Source organism: Antechinus flavipes, chromosome 1, assembly GCF_016432865.1.
Source record: "Antechinus flavipes isolate AdamAnt ecotype Samford, QLD, Australia chromosome 1, AdamAnt_v2, whole genome shotgun sequence".
Classification (NCBI taxonomy): Eukaryota; Metazoa; Chordata; class Mammalia; order Dasyuromorphia; family Dasyuridae; genus Antechinus; species Antechinus flavipes.
In genome coordinates, this window is record NC_067398.1 from 242,466,076 (window position 1) to 242,488,077 (window position 22,002).

Below are 22,002 nucleotides of genomic sequence, written 5' to 3' on the forward strand. Positions count from 1 at the left end.
TTATCATCAGCTTTACTAAGTTTTTCTTTCTAGGTCATAGTAATTTTATGCCATGTATCAGAGAAATCCCTTTTAATGTTATAACCTTAATTTTTTAATTTTTTAAAAATGAAACTATTTCTATTTGCTTTAGGAAGAGATAAGATACTTCTTCCTCCCCTGGGAAAATTTTATTTAATTTAGTTGTAACTTGTAGAAAGTAGAAAACCTGAATATGTGAGTAAGGTATAATTTGAGTAGTTTTAGAATCAGCTTTGAGAGTCAATTGTTAAATTTTCAGTGAGTATTTGTACCATACAAACTGGCAAATGCTACAAATCAGGGTTTGATTTATTCCTTTTTTTAAAGTTGTCTAGATTTAAGAAAATAATGGGAAAAATGTTAATGATGCAGATTAATTTTTTCTTTTCTTTTTTTTTTTTTTTTGGCTGAGACAATTGGTTTCAATGAGACAGCAAAGTCAGTAATGAGACAAGTTAAGTGACTTGCCCAGGGTCACACAGCTAAGAAATGTTAAGTATCTGAGGTCACATTTGAACTCAGGTCCTACTGACTTCGAGGCTGGTGCTCTATCCACTGCACCACCTAGCCACCTCCAGATTAAATTTTAAAGTATGTCTTGTGTAATTTTTTTTTATGGCAGGCTTGTTAAACATTTACCAATATACTCCCAGGATTTAGCCCCCATTGATAGAATACAAAGTGGTCTAAACCATAGTCTTCTTGTTAAATATTTGCCAGTATACCCCAGGACTTAGCCCACATGACAGAACACAGAGTGTTCTAATGCATATAGTCTTTATTAAAACAGGATATTCTATCCAATTAAGAAGTCCTTATCCAGGAGAATCCAATCTTTCTACCTGAATGAAAACTTCTTAAAGCCACAATTGTATTATACTTGTTTCTGCATCCTAAATTTCTGGTGTATATAAACTGCATAATAAATGTTAGTTAAACTGAAACTGAATTCATCCTATTGTATCCTTTTCTCTTTCTTTCAAAGCTACATGGACAAATAGCCAAGACTTATTTTCCTGTTTCATTATTCTTCTCTGGAAATTATGACTTTAAATAACAGAAACATTGCCAACAGTTGTTCCTTCAATATTCTGGAGAGCCTAAATTTGGATAGTTCTCTCTTTATAGGATCACAGGTCTTAAGTCATAGAAACATAACTTCAGATCTGGATGGCCAGTTAATCTAATGCTTTCATTATATTCTTGAGGAAACTAAGGCATAAAAAGGTTAAATGACAGGCCCATTGTCATATAGATATTGAGTATCTAAGACAGAATTTAATCACAGGTCATCTGACTCTAAATTCAATGCTTTTTCCACTCAAATATGAGTGCATTTCTTATTAGTCTTCAGCACACCATCAACAAAATGATGGGTTTTTTCATCCATGATTCTGAGTTTTCTTTTTTGGCCATGTGAACAAGCATCTTTTGCTAAGTTGAGAAGGGAAGAGGTTGGGAAGTAAATAATTGACAAGGACTGGCTATCTGTGTTCATTTGTCATCCTAACTGCATTGATTTTTCCTTCATGTTGACCTGGCAAGCTTCCTGTGAACCATTAACGCTGAACTCCTTTACCCATGTCATGAGGATTAACCCCCAATCTTCAATGATAGTACCATTTCTTAAGTGGAGAAAGTCTCTGCATGTAAAGAGTGCTGGTGATCATAGATAGAGGGAACATTACTAATGGCATCATTCATAGGTTTTTTTAAATTAACACACAAAGCAATATTTAATTATTCTATTCCAGGCTATTTGATCATTCTATGGAAGGATTCAAAAACTGGGAGTTTATGACTATCCATTGCTGGGGAGAAAAAGCAGCAGGTGATTGGTTGCTGGAAGTTTATGATACCCCATCTCAGCTGAGGAACTTCAAGACTCCAGGTAGGAGCTAGACATCATTAATTTCCTACTAAAATTGTTTTCTAAATTGTAAGAACATGAAATTGTTTTTTGACCTATTTATCTATCACAATGATTTTTATCTTACTATCATCAAAATAATGTAGGGTGTAAATATTCACCATCAAGTTGATGAATTAAGCAGATGTAGTCCATGCCCACTAGGAACTCATAGCTTGAGAAATTCAGTAGCAATGAAAACAGAGCAACAGCAGAGCATGAGCCACTGCCTCTTTTGCCCTAACTAATCTTGCCTTTTGTTTCAAGGGGAAAACTCAGAAAATCTAAAATGTTTGATCTTCACTTCTTTACATGATTGATAGGAGGAAATGAGTTTCTTTAAGTGTCTCCACCCTGAGTTCGTTCTAAATGAAATTTGTGCACTTAAGCAAGGTATTGGATTTGTCCTATACTAGCTAAATGAGTTCACTGCAGATAGCATGAATGATGACATTCTACTCTTTCTGAGTGATATAAATCAAGAAAATAGAAAATCTTTTGGATACTTGTAGCATAGAAACCATGTGAACAGAAACCTTTTCAGGATGGCTCAAGCCACACTAGTCATACTGGGCAAACTGCCTTCTTCACACTAACATGTGACCTTAATTTTTAGAATAAAATAAGTCCTGACACAACTTCAGCATAGGACAGATGGTTTGGCAGAGTTTTTTTTTTTTAAAGCCAGCTCTGGTCATATTCTAGAGAATAGAACACATGCCAGTGCTCAATTCACCCACCATCATGTTTTTTTTAAATCCATTCTATAATCAACTCATCATCCTACATTGACAATTATCTCATCAATGATCCATCTGGTTATTCAGTAAAGAACCAACTCTAAATCGATACATGTTGCCATTATCAAATTCTGAGCCTTCAATGGAATTTACACATCACAAATGATCTCAAATCTCCCATGTTTTGAAGTGTGAATAGACTCAGATACATGAAGTTTTGTGGGGGGAAATATTCCTACACAGAATGCAGTGGCAACCTTTAGATTGATTGTTTTGGAGAGGAGAACTTAAGAAGTTATCGATTCCAATTCACCTTATAGATGAAGAATTAAGTCTCAATAAGGCTAAGGTAACTTGTCTAATACTTCACAGGTAATACAGGTGAAACATTTGAACTGAACCCAGCTTCTATGACTCTAAATCAAACATCCTTCCTATTGTACTACCATGCCTTCATTAGATAGCTAACAGATGTTTAGGTGGTGACATACTTAGGTAAGCAAGAAAAAGATGCCTAGCTAAGTGACAATTGTCCAATAAACAATCAGTATGTATTGAAGACCTAATATTGTTAATGGTGCAGAATTCAACACAGTGTTAATAATAATAATTGATATTTATATGTTGCTTGAAGTTTTATAAGTCCATGACATTATAGGATACTTCATTTGAACTACTCTACAATCCTATGAAGTAGACCCTATAATTGATATTATCAGCCCCATTTTATAAATGAGGAAACTGAAATGTTCAGATAAAAAGGTCAAGAGCCCATGACCACAAAGTTAGTAGATAACAGAGGTGGGATGTGAATGCAAGTTTTCCTGCCTCTAAGTCTAGGCTTATATCAGCTCTATCACATTACTTCTTAATATCCAAAATCTTGTCCCTCCCCTCAAAGAAATCTTTTGGCACATAAATCACAATATATTCCCTTCTTATATCACAAGAAATAAAAATCTGCTGGCTTTATAACTCTCTATATATGAAGGGGAAGATTATGAAATAGGGCTAGACAAAGAGGTAAGAGTTGCAATGTAGAAATCCTTGATGATTAGATTCATAGTTTTATATGCTTTATTGGACTGATTCTGGGACACTTATAGCACCTCCTATGACAAGTCTTTACTATTCCTCTGAGTTGTTAGTGTACAGAACTCTATTCACTTAATGGGAACTTGATAAAACTCTAGTAACCAATTACTCCATGTTGTCTCTTCTATTAGATTGTAAACTTCTTGAGGGCAGGATGTGTATTTGCTTTTCTTTGTATAGTCGGTGTCTGGCACAAGACAAATGTTTAATAAATGTTTGTTGATTTACTGCTCTTCCCCCTCCCTCAGATTATCATGCATAAATTTCCATATTTATATGATACATACCCCATAGTCACCACTATGCCTCCCATAGTAGATAATAAGTTTTTTGAATCACCAATATCTTATACATAATAGAGATTTAATAGGTACTCTGTGGTTGTTGGACTGAAGATTTTATTACAATGATCTCATCACTTAAGTCACTTTACCATGGTGAGCCTATTTCCTTATTTGTAAAACAGAACTAACAAACTGACAAAATCTATCTTAATTCAATAAACAGATTTTTTTTATGAAGTTCCTACTATGTAACAGGCTCTGTGTTAGGTGCTGACTATTTGTGGGATGTTTTTTAAAGAGCTATATAAATGAAATTGTTATTATTTCGACTGCAAGCACACAAAGGTAAAGGTCCATGATCAACTCTACTCCCAGTTAACCCTAAACATTTCTTATTTCAGACATTGTTTTCTTTTTGGCTTTTTTTTTCTTGCGAGGAAAGTATTAACACATGATTACTGATAGCTGTTTCATAATAACCCCTAGATCCTATTATATTTAGGGGTAAATCATACTTCTTAACAGAGAGTGATTTTTTTAAGGAAAAAGAAACATCTACTACATTTCTATAGTTATTTCTTCAAAGTGTGATAAATTTTTGGAAAAGAAAGTCTTTATTGGATGCTTAGTTGGGGATATAGAGTTCTTCCAGGCCAAATTAAATAGTGAAATCAGTCCAAAATAGAAACATTGCTGGCTCCCATTTGGATTTTGTGTTTATTCATTTTTAAAATATATATTTTGTGAAGCATTTTCATTTTGCACATTAAAGCTGCCCTGGGGGCAAGTGACATTTATATGCTGGCAAATTGCATAGATTTTCTCATTCCTTATTTGCACAGCAATTGCTAACAGAATGTCCCTTCTTCAGTCTCCTGCCTTCTTCTCCACCCCCATGGCTATTTGCTTCCATAGTGGAGGAAAAATGAAGTCACTAATATGATAGTGGTTCTAAGGAAATTGTGACAGTGGTTATAAATCTCAAAATAATATCCCATAAGTACATAAAAGAGGGAAAATGAAGCTGAATGACAGGACAAGGCCTATTTTGTCTATTATGCACTTAAGAAATAGCACAAGAAAAAGAAACAAGATGCATCATGCAGCAGCACTCACTGAGAACTTAAAGGGAGGTTATCAGAGAAGCTGTGAACTAAAGCAGAAGAAATAGATTTGAGGGTGGCTGATAGGTAGGAAAACAAACAGCCCCATTATCCCATCTTTCTGTCTGTTCTTTTTCTGAGCTGAGTGAAATGAATAAGAAAACTTGCTCTGATTTATACAGCCATTCAATAACAAAAGCAATCTATTCCTCAACTTTTTGCAGTCTCTCAGTAACTCTTTCCATTGCTTAAATACAAATTATGTACATACATGACTATAGTCAGGTAATAAACCTGGAGAGTCTTGGGGTTTGAACCTGGGTATGCTGTAAACTTTAAGAAGACGTCTTATAACAAGTGATTTCAAAGAGAAACAAGTAGTGAATAGCAATAAAAATAATAGTTCTTATATCTATAAAATACTTTCAATAATCAAATGATGTAGGTAGTACCCATATTATTATCTAATTTTATAAAGTGAAGAAATTGTGATCAAGAGAGAAGAAATGTCTCATGGTCACATAGTTAATAAATACTGGAAAAGAGATTTGAACCCAGATTTCTGGATCCCATACTTCATTCTCTTTACACTTTACCACCCTATAGGAAAATAAAAAGAATATAGCAAAGAGTAATGCTCTTGAAAGCAGGAAATGTCTTTTACTTTTCTTTGTATTCCCAAGACTTACCACAGTGTCTTATTAAACCACATATTATTATACCACATATTAAACATTTAATAAATGCTTATTGACTGAGTGTCTTCTATACTCCTAAAAATTAAGATCTGCCTTTCTTTAGGTCCTCAAGTTTTCATATGGAAAACTCTCTCCTGAAGTTCCTTGCATACAGTGGTTGGGAACAACTTCAGTCCCTTAATTTTCACAGAATAGTATTTAGACAGATCTTGTATTTCATGACAGCATCATGATCTAAGGCATTAGTTGTCTTCCTGTTATTTTATATCATTTTTAGCTCATATGTATTAATCGTTGAATTAGTGATAATTTCTTTTTTTTATTATACTTGAGGTCAAAAGCCTGTTTTTGAACCAAAGGATAACTTTAATGAAGCCAAGATGTAAATGAATAAATAAGTATGGAAGAAGTCTACCCTGAAGAAAAGTTTCTTGAAATCTTACTAAAGAGATGATGCATTGACTCTGATTTTCTGACTCTCCTAAAAAGACCAGATAGAATCAGATTAATTTGGGGTGTGTAGGGTGTGTGTGTGTGTGTGTGTGTGTGTGTGTGTGTGTGTGTGTGTATGTGTGTGGTGATGGTGACTGGATAAATCTGCTTTAAGGGCTAGCTAAGGCAAAAACTTCAGTTGGTGACCTAGAAAATTATGAAGAATTCACTTGATACTGGAAATTTTCTCTTTGGGCTATTATAGCTTATGAAAAGGAAATCTTCCATAAAATTTAAAGATTCTCTGAGATGGCATATAATCTGGTATCCAGAAATTTGAAATCTTTTAGATTCTCCTTCCCCTCCTTTTTCTCCTCTTTTTCCTTCTCCTTTTCCTTCTTTTTCTTTGTTTAAAAAAAATGTCTTCCTTGTCTTATCCAAGCTGGAAATGCAGTGGCTATTCAGGGGTCCAATCCCATTATTGATTGGCAGGGAGTCTAATTTGTTCCATTTTCCTAGGCTGGTTTGTTCCCCTCAATAGCTAGCCTAGTGGTCTTCCTTTTACAGGAGCTCACTATATTGGTGACACTATATTTAGTTCAGAAACCTGATCAGCTTTATCCTTACTTCAGCTCATAATTCCTAAATTCAAGAGTTCCTTCAACTTCAATTTTCCCAGTAGTAGAGAATACAAATATTCGTTCCTTATCCCAGCAGATTATTCTTCATATTCATTCTTCGTGGAAATGTCACTTAAATTCACTACATGCAAACTTTTAAAAATAAATTACTTCTATAATTTGTGCACATCATTGATACTTCTTCTTTTAACAATATCCTGTTTGTGTGTCATGATTAGGAGGTAGAATAGTATGTAATAACATGAATATAGAATAAAATTTATGAAGGGGAAGAATTATGTATATGGGAGAATCAAACTTTGTGTGTATATATATGTGATTTTGTTTGAAAGTAAAAAAATCTCCCCCCCGCCCCATGTCAGGGAAAAAAACCTAATGTAGATTATATGGTGAAAGTTTACTCTGTGTACACACCCACTCACAGAAATGAATTTTAGGATTGTCTATTGATTCAGTAATTCATACATATATCAAGCTCAACTTCCAAATAATTTTTCAAAGTTGTTCTTTTTTATTTTCTGAAAGGAACAGAAAGAAAGATAAAAAAGACCTAACATGTAAGCTTTTGTTGATTTTCTGATTTGTGATTTTTCCCAAGGCAAATTGAAAGAATGGTCTTTGGTCCTCTATGGAACATCTGTCCAACCTTACTCTCCAACAAATGACTTCCCCAGAGTAGAACGTGTACGTTCTAGTCGAGTAGAAGACCCTACAGAAGACTATGTTACAGATGATTATGCAGGTAAGTGGAAAATTATGTCTAGAGCAAAACTGAGCAAACCTACCTGCAGTCTACCTCTATATCTAGGGCAGATTGCATTAGGATCTTAGAAATGGAAAGGCTGAAAGGAACTTAGTCAAACCTCTCATTTTATAAATGAAGAAATCCAGTGAGACTAAATGACTTCCCCAAGATTACATATGTAGTAAACCTCAGAAGGTAGAATATAAACCCAGGATCTCTGATTGTAGAATAAGCAGTCCATTGACTACACTACATTTCTTCTGTCATGGGCTTCTTTTAGGCTTTGATGTCATTGAACCCCTTAGTATAAAATCTAAGATCTGTAAATTCTCAGTTATGTTCCAAATTCAGGTTAACTTATATGGGTCCTATTCCTTTGAATGCCTTGTATATATTAAAGAACTATTGCATAATGAGCAAACTTTTCACATTGGAGAGCTGTTCTTAAATTACACACTTAATACTGCCCTTGGGAAGACCACATATTTTTATAATTCACGCCAAGAGCTTTCCTTGTAGAAATTAAGAGAAAACCCATTGTTGATATGCCTCATAACTTAATATCTTAGGTACTCATGCAAGTCCAGTTTAAACAAAAACAGCCTTGAGGTAATTTATAAACTTCGATTATAGTGCTCTCAAGTTTACTGAGTTAATCAGGATCTAATTGACTAAATCATCCAAGCTCTCTTTTTCGGCAGTATAATTTTCCTATGCAGTAGAAATCCCATGGGCCATTTTATTATTTCTGTTGTAGACAAAGAGAAAGGATTTCTCCCATATATTTATCAAAAATAGCAAAGAAATATATCAGATTTGTGTTAACTGTGTTTCTGCTCCATGGTACTATTCTTTCAGAATGATTTTGATCACTAAGTTTCTTCCCTAAGCAAGTAAAGATAAGTTCCTTCATGGTCTGTTCATGAACAGTTTCCATGTTGATTCTTACAAGTGAGCAAAGTGTCATAGACTTTGAATGTCTCAGAATTTCAGTTATAAGGAACCTTAATGAGCACTGAAAGAAAGTCTCTCTTCAATATCCCCATCATATGGTTACCCAATCTTTGGTTGAAGACCTCTGATTAAAAAAAGACGACACTGTCTATTGAGGCCATCTACTCCACTTTTGAATAGCTCTAATTATTAGAAAGTTTTTTCTTCCTTCAGATTTAAATGTTGTCTTGAAGCTCCTAGTCCTTCCCTCTTAGGGCCTGAACTGAGGTTACTGAATCATAGTAATCCCTAAAAGTATAATACTTCCTTAGGATTAGCTAAGCACTGGTTATTTTGACTTTAGAATGGACTAGTCAGGGAAAGTACTGGAAAAACACCAGAGTTTTCATAACAAGTACAGAGTTCTCATAACAAAGATAAAGAAATGCTTTTTCTTCTCCTATTTCCTCAGTGATCTGATGAAAAATTATGTCTACCAGGGAATCATTTTCCTCTGAAATTGTCCTAGTGTTTAAATGCTAACTTCAATTTTTTTCAACTTTTTTTTTCAGAAGTCAGCTAGGCTTTAGGCATTTAACCTGACTTTATGTAGATCTCTTTACCAATTAATCTGATCACAGAAGTTCTGCCTCAATCACACTGCCTTCACAAGCTTTTCAAGTCAATGAGACACAGAGCTAGCCTGAAATTCAATTCAACAGAACAGAGATGTTATTTGTCAGACCGCATAAGCTATTTCAAAAAATAGTAATAGTATATGTTATATTTAGGAATATTGCAATGCTGCAGGAAGATAATTTTTGTTTAGTTTGTTTTTCATTATGACTCCATTTGAGATTTTTTGGGCAAAGAATCTAAAGAGATTTACAGTTTCTTTACAGATTTACAGATGAGGGAACTGAGGCAAACAGTGCTAAATGATTTGGCCAGTTACAGAACTAGTAATTGTCTAAGGCCATATTTGAAATTAGATCTTCCTGCCTCCAAGACCAGAATTGTATTCACTGTGCCACATGGAAGGTGGTTGCCATCATTAATTAGCATAACATTATTTAGGCTCTTTAATATATAAGAATGATTACAGTTATCTCTTCCACATTAGGGCTTTCCCTATTGCAGGTTGATATTTTGTGGGTTAGCATAAGAATTTAAATGGGATTTAGGGGAGAGTTTTGCAGAAGCTGCAGATGACATGCAAAAGCCACCAGATGACACAGGAAAAGTTTAGAATCTCAGAAATATTGGAATATATTAGAAACTATAAAATAGATGTATAGTCTTACATATGTGAAACATATAATATCAGCCCAAATGTTACAATAATGTACTGTAAATAGCCCAAAGCAAAAGAAAAATTCACATTTCTTCTCTTGTATGAAGAGAGGGCCAAAATTTTTTACACAAATTTTCTATATCACAAGGTTACCTTACCCCAAATACCTACAATGTAGAAGGGTAAGTGTACCTGCCTTTCAGACCTAGAACTTATTATTTTATAATAAAAAAATATTATAATAAAAATATTGAGGGGCACATAGGTAGTACACAGAATAGAGCACTGGCCCTAGAATCAGGAGGACCAGAGTTCAAATTTGGCCTCAGACACTTACTAGGTATGTGATCCTGGACAAGTCATTTAACCCTATTTGCCTTCAAAACAAAAAAAAAAAAAAGAAAATGAGGGACTTTAAATATTTATAATATAATGCATGCTAAATTTCAGAGTGCTCTTAGAAATTCTCTATGGACTCAGTGACTGCATCCTGGACATTTCATTTCCAGAAAGACAATTTATGTCCTGGAATGCTTATAAAGGAGTACAACTAGCATATAGATGGATCTCAAGATTATGTCATCTCAGTAAAAGAAATTGAGGAAGAAGAGCCTTAATAAAATAGCCATCTGCAAGTATTTGAGGGGCTGTCACTCAGAAGAAAGATTGAACTAGTTCTATTGGGTCTCAGAAAGCAAAACTAGGACCTAGTAAAAGTTACAGAGTGGCCAACTGTCCAAAAGTAAAGATAGTCTGTCTATTATAGACAGATAATCTGTCTGCTCTACTTTTACAAATTGGAAGACAATACATGGTAAATGTCATTGTCTGTGCTGGTTAGTAAGAGGAGCATCTATCTTCAAACATGGCAGCATGACTACGTGGGTATGCTGGGGAAGGAATTTGTATCTGGGTATGTTTCAGATCACAAGGCTTCTGAGGTTATTTCCAATTCAGAAGTTTTGCAATTTTATATATTATATCTGGATGACAGGAGAAAAAAAAATCCCTTCAGTAACCTTTTTTTGCTTTTTTTGTTGTGCCACTGTTAATACCCATTTCTTCTCCAAAAAATATGGTATGCTGCTGACAGGAATTATAGGATTCTAGAATTTTAGCTCTGGAAAAGACCCTAGAGACCAAGAGATGAAAGATTCCTAATTATAAACAGCTAGTAAAAGAAGCCAGAGGATAAGGACTTTTCTATCACTAGTTCCACCAATCAGGAAATAGTTCAACTTCCATAGAAAAGACATGAAGCTTTTCTCATCTTTGTGCCTAATGCTGATGTCCATTATATGTTCTCTTTTATTCTCTGCCAGACAATATGAAACTAGTGGGTTCATAGAGAGAAGGTCCCAAGTCTTGAGGTGATTTAGACTTGCTGACTTATTTTTAATTTTATTTGTAGTTTTCCTTTGTTGAGTTGCCCATTGGCCTGTGGGCAGGGATATAATGGTTAATATATTATCTGTGCCTAAAGTTCCTGCTTTGTAATCTAAGACTAGATGCTGATAAATTTGTGCCAAATGTCATAGTAATGTTTTATGTTCACCACAGTATCACTGAAGCTTATTGTGTTGCTTTGCTAACCTCAGAAGAGATGAGCATTGTGCAATAGCTGTATTTCTGTTCTAACATTGGCTTCTTTCCTATTTTTAATATCCTGAATATTTTTATGTCTGTTTTTGATCCAGTGACACTAATATGAAAATCCCTTTTATTGATACATAGTGGTAACTCATCTATAACTTTCAATTTTAGAGTGTTGCTTGGGGAACCAAAAGGTTAAATGTGTCAGAGACAAGACTTGAACTCAAGTCCTTCTGATTCCAAGAATAGCATGGCTTGATTTCTTGGGGAAGTAGGGAAGGGAGGGGGATGGTCTTTAGGCATCCAATGAATTTGAGAAAATCAAAGATTCATCTAATGACTTAACAATCACATTGATTTATGAAGGATCTGCATAAGGCAAGAGAAATACAAACTCACTCAAAAAATCATTTCTCTAAATGTGTTGTTATTTTTGTTTCTTTTTGGGTTCCCAAAGGTCCTTGTGACCCTGAATGCAGTAAAGTAGGATGTGATGGGCCAGGACCAGACCACTGCAATGACTGTCTCCACTACTACTACAAAATGAAAAACAATACACGGTAAATTTCTGTCTTTATGCTGCTCAATTCATAAACTATGGTTCACCTTGTCCATATGGAAAATTATGAAAATGCTTCTCTACTAGCTTCAAAAGAAAGGCATGATTATGTTGTTGCTATTGAGTTGTGCTAGCTTTTTGTAACCCTGTGAACCATAGCATACCACTGATGTCCATGGAGTTTTCTTGGCAAAGATAGTGGAATGGTTTGCCATTTTCTACTCCAATGGGCTTAAGGCAAATTAAGTCATTTGTCCAGGTTCACACAACTAGTAAGTGTCTGAGGCCAGATTTGAACTCAGGTCTTCTTGACTTCAAGACTAGCACTTTATCAATTGAACCAATTAGCTACCAGAGGCAGCAGATAGAGAAATGGTTGTCATCATCATCATCATCATCATCATCATCATCATCATCATCAACAACATCATCTATATCATATTTAATCCTCACAGCAACACTGTGAGACAGATGCTCTTCCTTCACAGATCTGGAAAGTAAGGCTAAGATTGTAATTCTTCTTCATTCTTCCTACTGGAAGAATGGCATCTCCCACTCTTATCTCTTGAGCATTATCAAGATATCTAAGTTTAAACACATTATCTCTTCTTCTCTCAGCTTCCTTCTTCCTTTCCAAAGCAATAATGCCCAATGTTTTATTGGTTATAACAATGAGTAATTATATAATTATGACAAAATATTTTATGTGCATTATTTTATTAATCTTTATAAGAACTTTGTAAAAGAGACATTATTATTATCCCTAGATAAAGAAAATGTGACCTACAGAGATAAAATAATTGTTGAATATCAAACATTTTTTAAGTCCTGATTAATTCAGATTGAATGGAAATAGCAGAAATTTCTGCTTCGGCCAGAAACTCTGAGTCTCTTCCCCTCCCAGATTCATTCATTTATTTATTTAGGTTGCCTTGTATTTGGTGAAAGAGGAGATTCTTTGCCTCAATTGTTATCTAGCTTAATCCCTGAATGGGTGTGCACCATCAGTCAAATCAAGACCTATTAAAGGCCTAGTTTAAGGTCTCCCATTGCATCCATCTCCAGTTGTCCTGATTTATATTTTGCCACTGAATCATTTTGGTTCTGGAGGGGAAAGTGAGGCAGGTAACCTTGTACAGCCCTCCTCACTTAAATCCCATTCACTTTCATGTCATGGCATCACCTCCCTGATATCATGGTCCTCTTCAAGAATTGCAACCTTTGACAAAGCTGGGGTTTGAAACTGCAACATTCACTTTTCCATTCCCAGTTAACCCAAATTCCCTTTGATTAGCTTCTAGCTAACTTGTATATGAAACATAGTAGACTTCATAATAGGCACTTAATAAGTGTCTATTAATTGATGGATTGAAGGCAAGAACTAAACAAGGTGAAACAAAGAGATAGATCTCTTCTTTTCTACTGAATACATGAACACATTAAGATGTAGAAGGCTTCAGAGACTGCAACTGGATATGAAAGCAGAGGGTACACAATAAAATGGGTAAAAACGGGATTTTAAAGCCAAGATGAGTGACTAGTTGTCTTTCAGATATTAGCAAAGTACATGAGAAAGAATCAATGGTTATTTCCATTTTTCTATTTTCTATCCCCAACAATCCAGAATCTGTGTCTCAAGCTGTCCTCCAGGTCACTATCATGCAGACAAGAAGCGTTGTAGAAAATGTGCCCCGAATTGTGAGTCTTGCATTGGGAGCCATAGTAACCAATGCCTGTCTTGCAAATATGGCTACTTCCTGAATGAAGAAACCAGTTCTTGTGTCACTACCTGCCCAGATGGATTTTACCAGGACATGAGTGAGTTCATTTCTATTGTTAGGAGTTGAGGAAGAAAACAGTGAATTTCTATTTAAAGAAGGGGTTTAAGTAAGGGGAATTCTTCTTTCCTGAGGTCTACATTCTTGTCAATGTTAAAATATAGTTATTGTTGAGATTTTAAGGAACTTGGATTTTTTGTGGATTTGGAGGGAGAGGGGGAATATGAGAAATCTATATACAAATCTATATACAAAAATGTTGAAGTGGAAGCCAAGTGTGCAGATAATCTAAACATGATACTTATTGATCTGAAATTTGATGTTTCTGCTTTTCCTGGCCAAGTGGAAACCTAATATTTAAAAAAGGAATAACAAAAGGCTATTAAAAATTTCCATGCAAAAAAGCCACATTGATTTCTTGTCTCCTGGGTAGTAAAATTCCTGGTTAATTCCATCTATCTTATGGCTCAATTATATCATCTTATAGCTCAACAGTGGCTTCAGTAGTCAGTCAATAGAGAAATAGAATGGAATTCCCATCAATTTCTGCTTACATATAAAAGTCAAATGATTGGTAGGGAAAGGAAAAAACACAAGTGAGTGAAAAAAGAAAGATACAAATAAGTATCATTCATTCAGAGGGAAAGAGAGCTTTATAGAGGGAATGTGGTTATTATTGTATGAAAGTTTCCAGAGTAGAAAGAGTCCAATCTTCTTCCAAAGTATGAGAAATAACAAGATAGACACATTCAAACAATTTGAATATCAATATATTCTAACTTTAAGATTTGTATTTATATTTGTCTTTTATTAATCTTCTTAGAATGAAATAACCATATTGACTATATGGACCATACTCTCCAGGGGATTTTCTTGGCAAAAATAGTAGAGTGGTTTGCCATTTCCTTCTCCAGTAAATTAAGACTAACAGAAGTTAAATGACTTGCTTAGGGTCACACAGCTTGATTGAATGTTGAAGGTTACAATTGAACTTCATATTCCTGGCTCCAGGCCCAGCAGTCTATACAGTGAACCACCTAATTGTCTCCTAAATACAATTACACTGATGCAAATCTTAGCTCTTTCATGCTAAAGTAGAAATCTCTTTTTTGACTGTTATGTCTAACTTTCTGGTGATGTGACTTTCCATACTTAGTGAGACTGGCAATTATCTGATGGAACCACAATTTATCCTCTATTGAAAATCTTTTTGGCTTTAAAGAATGGGCCATAGCTTGAGATCCATTGGGTTAGCCTTTAAACCAATATGACATAAGGAAGAATTAGAAAAGTAATATAGTGGAAGAAACATTATTACTAATAATTGTTGGAATTTTTATATTAGTTTAAAGTTAGCAGTATTCTTTACAAATATTTTCTCATGTAAGGACTGCATTTTGTCAACTTAGAGAGTTTCATAAATATGAATCATCAATTTTTCATCTTCACCATAATTCCAGGGAAAATACTAAAGATTATCTCCATTTTAAAGACAAAGAAACTGAGGCTCAAATAAGTTCAATTATTTCCATGATCATGCAACTAATTTCAAAACCAGGCTAGTATTGGCTCCAAGCTCTTTCCACTGTCCTATAATATTTCTAGGTAGATACCTCATAAACAAACAAACAGATAGACAAATAGAGGGAAAATAGATAGACAAATTCTAGGGAAAAACAATCAGCACAATCAATAATTTGGAATCTATATTGTATTCAAATAGGACAACTATTTGTTTACAATAAAATGGAGTGCCATAATCTATAGAAAACTACTTAGTGTTTTCCATATTTATTTAGTATAAGAGAGTACTTAGTAAACATGAAGTACTTTCCAGATTAATGTAAATTTAAGCATGCATTCCCATTATCTGCCTGAATGTATAATTAATAATAATAACTTCACAAACATATTTGAATTAAATACATCTTATAATTTTTAATAAGAACCTAGTTTCAGGCCATAATTTTTACCAGTCATATAAGGTCTTACTTAAGTTATATAACAATAACTTAAGTTTTATCTTAGAATCATAAGTCTAATTTCATAATTCACCCGGATTTATGAATTTCCTATTTTTCCTCTAATGGACAACTGCTAGGACTTCTTTTAACATATATACAGAACAAGGTTGACTTTTCAAAATCAGGATTCTTGGGTGGCAAAAATTCTGTTAATTTTTTTAAAATATGTGTTCTGATAGAAAAGAGCAATGAAATTTGTAATCTCATGATTCTTTTGGGTACTTTTTCCTACTCATATTGATGTGGAAGATATTGAGAAAATAGCAGGTATTAAGACATTTTACACTCACTCTTGTTGAATCAAATCAATGAAGTTATTTTTAATCTGAATTTTATTTTATTTTTTGATCAGATAAAAACCTTTGCCGGAAATGCAGTGAAAACTGTAGAACATGTACTGATTCTCAGAATTGCACTGAATGCAAACATGGCTTAAGGTAAGAAATAGCCAGCTCCATATACGGATATACACTTCTTAAAAAGATAATTTTACTGCCTACTCTCACCTTCATTATCTCCCTCTATATATATATCCTCATGTCCCCACTATAAAGCAACTTGTAGCCATTACATTATCTCTGCTGTTTTATATAACTAAGGATATATTATCTTCTTTAAGGTTGGAATTTAATAATAAATATCATTATATGTAGCGCTTTAAAATGTGCAAAGTGTTTTGCATGTATCATTTCATTTGGATTATAAAGAGATGCACTGATAAAAGAAAATATTAGTAAATTAGGCATACAAACATTTTAAAGATACCCTTTACTTTTCTGTCAGTAGCAGTCAAAAATTGGTATGCAAATGAATTCAGGGAATTGTGTTAATCCCTTCTATGGTTATCTGTCATAATAGAAAATCATGCTTGGGAGAAATTTTCACCTGAAACTGAGTTCTTATTTTAAAATATAAGATATGTTTAATCCAAACATAATTTGTGATGTACAGAGGTTTTATATATATGGTCTCTTCAAATATCAGTTGTTCTTTATCTTATATATTTCATGTTTGGTACCATTCTCAAATGATATACACATAAGTATGTTATCAGTGGATTTTTTTTTCTTTCAGTAAGTAACTTTTGCCATTGCTGAAACAAATAGGTGAAATCCATAAGAGATACGCCAGATGAACAAAGTAATCATGATATTTAAACAGAGAAAATCAAACTTAATTTAGCTTTACTTAGGTCAAAACACCCTCCTATGTCTGTAACTTATTTCCTTTAGATAGGTATTTTCAGTATATAGATTTTTGCTCAAAAAATGTTCACCTGCCCACTTCTCTGATGGCAGCACCTAAACAAGAAGTTTTCCATATGAACCAATGTTAAATTTTTTTTGTTTGTTTCAATTAATCCATGTAACCTGTTTTTTCTTATGTTATCATTACATATTCTTGTAAGTTGAGAGTTGGAAAGGACCTTAATGATCAGTCAGTTCAGCCCCTTTTTTACAGATGGAGTACAGCCCCATTTTTACAATGAGGTCTGGAGAAGTTAAGTAACTTATACAAGATCCCATAAATGGCAAATTACAGAGTTGAGATTCAAACTCAGGTCATAGGGTCATATAATAAAAGCTGAAAAGAGCTGTATCAATCTATTCCAATCCTTAATTTTAAAAATAAGGATAAAAAGGGCCAAAGAGGTTGAGTTCACATAAGCAGAAACTGACAGAAGCAAGATTTGAACCCAGATCAGATAATTCCAACTTGAGCCCTTTTTCCAATTTACCACAATATAAACATACTTAATTTCATTTGTATGAATGTTTTGTGAGTTATAATTGCCCAAAATAAGATGCAATAGATATTGTCCTCTCTCTTCTTTAGAACTATACAAAGAGGTTTACTCTTCAGAGCATATAATTGATATATTTCAAGAAAAATCCAAAGCTTTTTAAAAATAATAACAGCCCAGTTAAATCAAAAAGTCTTTATTAAGCACCTATGTCATAACCTAACATATGTCGATGTACTATTTCTTCCTTGCTGAGGATAAAAAACAAAAATAAAAAATCCTTGCCTTCAGGAAGCTTGCATTTTACTGGTAGAATACAACATATAAATAGATATATTATTTGAAAAGAGAAAAGAAAGCACTAACAATTAAGGAGGGTCACAAAAGGCATCCTATAGAATAATGGTATAAAGGGGAACACATTCCAACCTGTAGGAAAGTCAGGAAACAGGAGATAGAATGTTATGTAGGGAAAACAGCAATGGGGCCAATTTGCTTGAATACAGAGATCCAGCACTCTGATTTAGTTACAGAAAGCTGGGGGGAAGTTCAGAATGATGCTTGCCATTTATTACTGGGGTTCCATCAAGATTATGATGTTTTCATCAAATATTCATTAAGTATGTTAGGCGCAGGGAATACAAAGACAAAAATAAGATAACCTCTTATCCTCTAAGATCTTTCACTCTTCTGTGGGGATATAATTATATATATATAAAATAACAATAATTTAACAATAAAATAACAATAATATATATGTAATAACAATAACATAAAATAACAAATATGTTATCTACAAAATAGCTATACATATAAAATAAAAATATATGATAACAATAATTAAATTATATATAACAATAATTATACATAATATATAATATACATATATAACTATATGTTTAACAATATAATAATAATTATTTATTTATAAACAATAATAATTATAAAATATGTTAATTTGAGGGGGAGCCTCAACTGCAATATTTAGGGAAGGCTTTGTAGATGAGATGTTATCTGAACCAAGCCTTGAAAGAAAACCAAGATGTTTTTCTGAAAGATAGAGATGAGGAGAGATCTCATTCCTTGTTTGGAATATGAGATATATGTATAAAATGGCAAGGTGGTTGTTTGTCCTTCATTCTCAAAGAGGACCATAACACCATGACATCAGAGAGGTGATGCAAGTAAACTGAATCTAAATGAGGGAGGGCTGTGCAAGGTCATCTGCCTCACTTTCCCCTCCAGAGCTATCTGGGTCCAGTGGCAAGATATGGATCAGGACAACTGAGATGGCCCTTGATTAAGCATCTAGCATGTGCCAGACACTGTGCTAAGTAATGAGGATACAAAAGAAAGCAAAAGAATTTATGAACTAAATTAATGAATGAGGGGGAGAGAGACATAAAGGGAAGTTGAGAAAAAGAGGAAAGAAGGAGGGAGGGAAGAAGAGGGAGAGAGAGAAGAGAAAAAAGGCAACAAGCATTTATTAAGTACTATATCCCAGACACTGTGGTTGGTGTACAAAAACAAAACTGTCACTACTCTCATTCTAATGGAAGAAGACAACACATTAAGTATAGCTGGAAAAGAAGGAGTAAAGGTACCTATTTTGAGAGGACAAGGCAGCTAGTGTGAAGGTAGAGCAGACTGTAGAGTGCGCCAGAAGGGAAGTGAGCAATGAGCTTCTGATGATATGGCAGCCCTGGGCAAGGGGGCTCAAAAGTCACCTAGTTGGCCCTAGGGTGGAGTCAGTCTCAGGAGGGCAAGGCAGCCAGTGTGGAGGTAGGTCAGACAAGAAAGTGAGCCAGAAAGGAAGTAAATGTAGATATTTAAAGAGGAGAAAAGTTAAATAAGACTTAAAATAAAGTCAAATTAAGCAGGCTGGTGCCAGGTTTGAGATGACTTTAAATACCAGTTTGAGAAATTTGTATTAAATAAAATATAGCCTCTGTTTTTAAAATATTTTGAAAGGGAGAGGAGAAATTTTTTCCTATTTTCTGAGACCAAATAGAAAAGATTTCACCTCCTTCTAGGTAAGGCTGTATGGCAAAAGAAGTTTCAAGCTTCAACTATGCTATTTATTAACTGCATGACCTTAACTAACTTATCTGAGTCTCATTTTTCTTCAATTTTAAAAGGAAACAAATATCAATATCAGTTTCTGCAAGTTTCTCCCAAATATTAGTGCCTCCCTTTGAAATTACTTTGTCTTTTTTATTCACATATGATTTCCTCCCAATTGAATGTAATCCCCTTGAAAGCAGGGATTGCTGCATGTATTTTAAGTGATTCTTGTTTTAAATTCTAAATCACATGTGTACACACACACCATTTCCATACAAATATCAACCACAAAAAGAATTTAATAGGAAGCTGTGAATCTTCATTATACATTATTTTCTTTTTCTCAATAGTATTTTATTTTTTCAAATACATACAAAATTTTCAACATTCATCTCTTAAAATCTTGTGTTCCAAAATTTTCTCCCTCTCTTCCTTACCTTCCCCCCCCAAGACAGCAAGCTATCTGATATAGGCTAAATATGTACAATCCTTTTAAACATATTTCCATATTTGTCATGTTGTACAAGAAAAAAAAAGACCAAAAGGGAAAAAAACCACAAGAAAGAAAAAGCAAAAAAAAAAAAAAAATAGTGAAAAAAACCATGTTTCGATCTATATTCAGTCTCCATAGATCTCCCTTTAGATGTGTATGGCATTTTCCATCCCAAGTCTTTTGGAATTGTCTTGAATCTGTGCATTGTTCAGAGGAGCCAAGTCCATTATAGTTGATCCTCACATAATCTTGCTCTTACTGTTACACATTATTTTCAAACCTGGCTTGCTTACCTATATTTCTTGCTGAATTTTTTTCTGTTCTTTTCAATACATTTTTAAAATATATTTCCATGGTATTTTTTAGGCATCATTACTATTTCCCCCCCAATTCACCCATTCCTTCCAGCCCCCATTTGAAAACTAGGACAAAAAAAGAGGAGGGGGAAAATATAACAAATTAACATAGTCAAGTAAAAGAAATCCCCATGTTCACAAATGTATGTATCTTTCCTCACTTCTTACCTTCTCTTCTTTTTTAGGAGGTGGGTAATATACTTCATTATAGGTTTTCTGTAGATATGGTTGATCACTGCATTCATTAAAGTCCTTAAATCTTTCAAAGTTGTTTTTCTTTATACTATTACTATCTTTGCATACATTTTCCTCTGGTTTTAATTATTTCACTATTTGTCACTTCATACTACCAAGGATTCTCTAAAATTGTCTCTTTTACTATGTCTTTTTATTTCTTATAATAATATTCTGATACTTTTGTATATGATAAAATTTTCAGTCATTCCCCAGTTGCCTAAAAACAATCTAAGGCTCCTCTTTATATTTGATTTTTAACCTCATACTTTCCCCTTTTTACCCTTCTTTCTGATATGGAAGCTTGTTTTGCTTATTAGGATTTCCTACTCTGTGCTATCTTCTGGTCCTGCTATCATCTGATTTTTATCTCCACTTGTTTCCCTGTTGACTTTAATGTATTTATACACCAAGCTTGTGTGTGTGTTCCTTCTTTATATATGTTAAATAAAAGTGATGTTCATAGAATACCTGCTCCCCACACCCCTTTCCTCTGTGATTGTATCCTATTCCCACATATCACATTTTATGAGAAATAGCAAGCTTTTCCCCCATCTTCCTCCTTTTTTCTTCACTCCCCTTCCCTTCCCTTTAACTCTTCAGAACAGAATCATCCATCCCCAGGACCAATGTTTTTCTTATTTAACTCCCTCAACAATACCCTTTGAAGACATTGAGATTCTGAGACTATATTTATGTTTTTTCTGATATTAGAATATCAGTACTACATCATACAGCTCATTCTAGTTGGTCAAATAAATGTACCTTGTTAGGTTTCCCTTTGACTCTCTTTGTTCTGTGTTTCAAAGTTCCTGCCCATCTCGGGTTTTTTCTTTGGAAATTCTTGCAAATCTACTATTCCAGTGAGTAAGATCAGGTTATATTTGTAAAGAGCTTATCACAATGCCTGGCACATAGTAGGTGCTGTATCAGTGCTTATTCACTTCCCCTTCCTCTTTCTATTAAAGCTCCATTTTTTTTCTACTTGTAGGACTATACTCAGATTTTTGCTTTTTGGAATATTATATCCCAAGACCTCCTTTCAATTATAGTAGAAGTTGGAAGACAGAAATTGGGGCTTTTAAAAAATCATTCCTAGTCTAGAATGGTATCTAGTAAAACATAGGTTTAACAAATGTTTATTGAAATGAGTTGAATTAAATTGAATTTTATCTATCTCCCAAAATTGTTTAGGGAGAAATAAAAAAAAGATAAGTAATACAAAAAAAAAAAATACCTTGTAAATAAACTGTGTCACAACA

The 22,002-nt window shown here is 33.8% G+C and overlaps 1 protein-coding gene across 2 annotated transcripts in view; it reads left to right on the forward strand.

Moving 5' to 3' along the window:
- PCSK5 (proprotein convertase subtilisin/kexin type 5) overlaps positions 1 to 22,002 on the forward strand; it is a 610,712-nt gene that overhangs the window by 406,051 nt on the left and 182,659 nt on the right. For both annotated transcript variants that reach the window (XM_051998572.1, XM_051998571.1), the window contains exons 13-17: positions 1,776 to 1,912; positions 7,522 to 7,665; positions 11,946 to 12,048; positions 13,672 to 13,865; positions 16,202 to 16,286. In XM_051998572.1, coding sequence (XP_051854532.1) covers positions 1,776 to 1,912; positions 7,522 to 7,665; positions 11,946 to 12,048; positions 13,672 to 13,865; positions 16,202 to 16,286 — 663 coding nt within the window. The remainder of the gene's footprint in view (positions 1 to 1,775; positions 1,913 to 7,521; positions 7,666 to 11,945; positions 12,049 to 13,671; positions 13,866 to 16,201; positions 16,287 to 22,002) is intronic.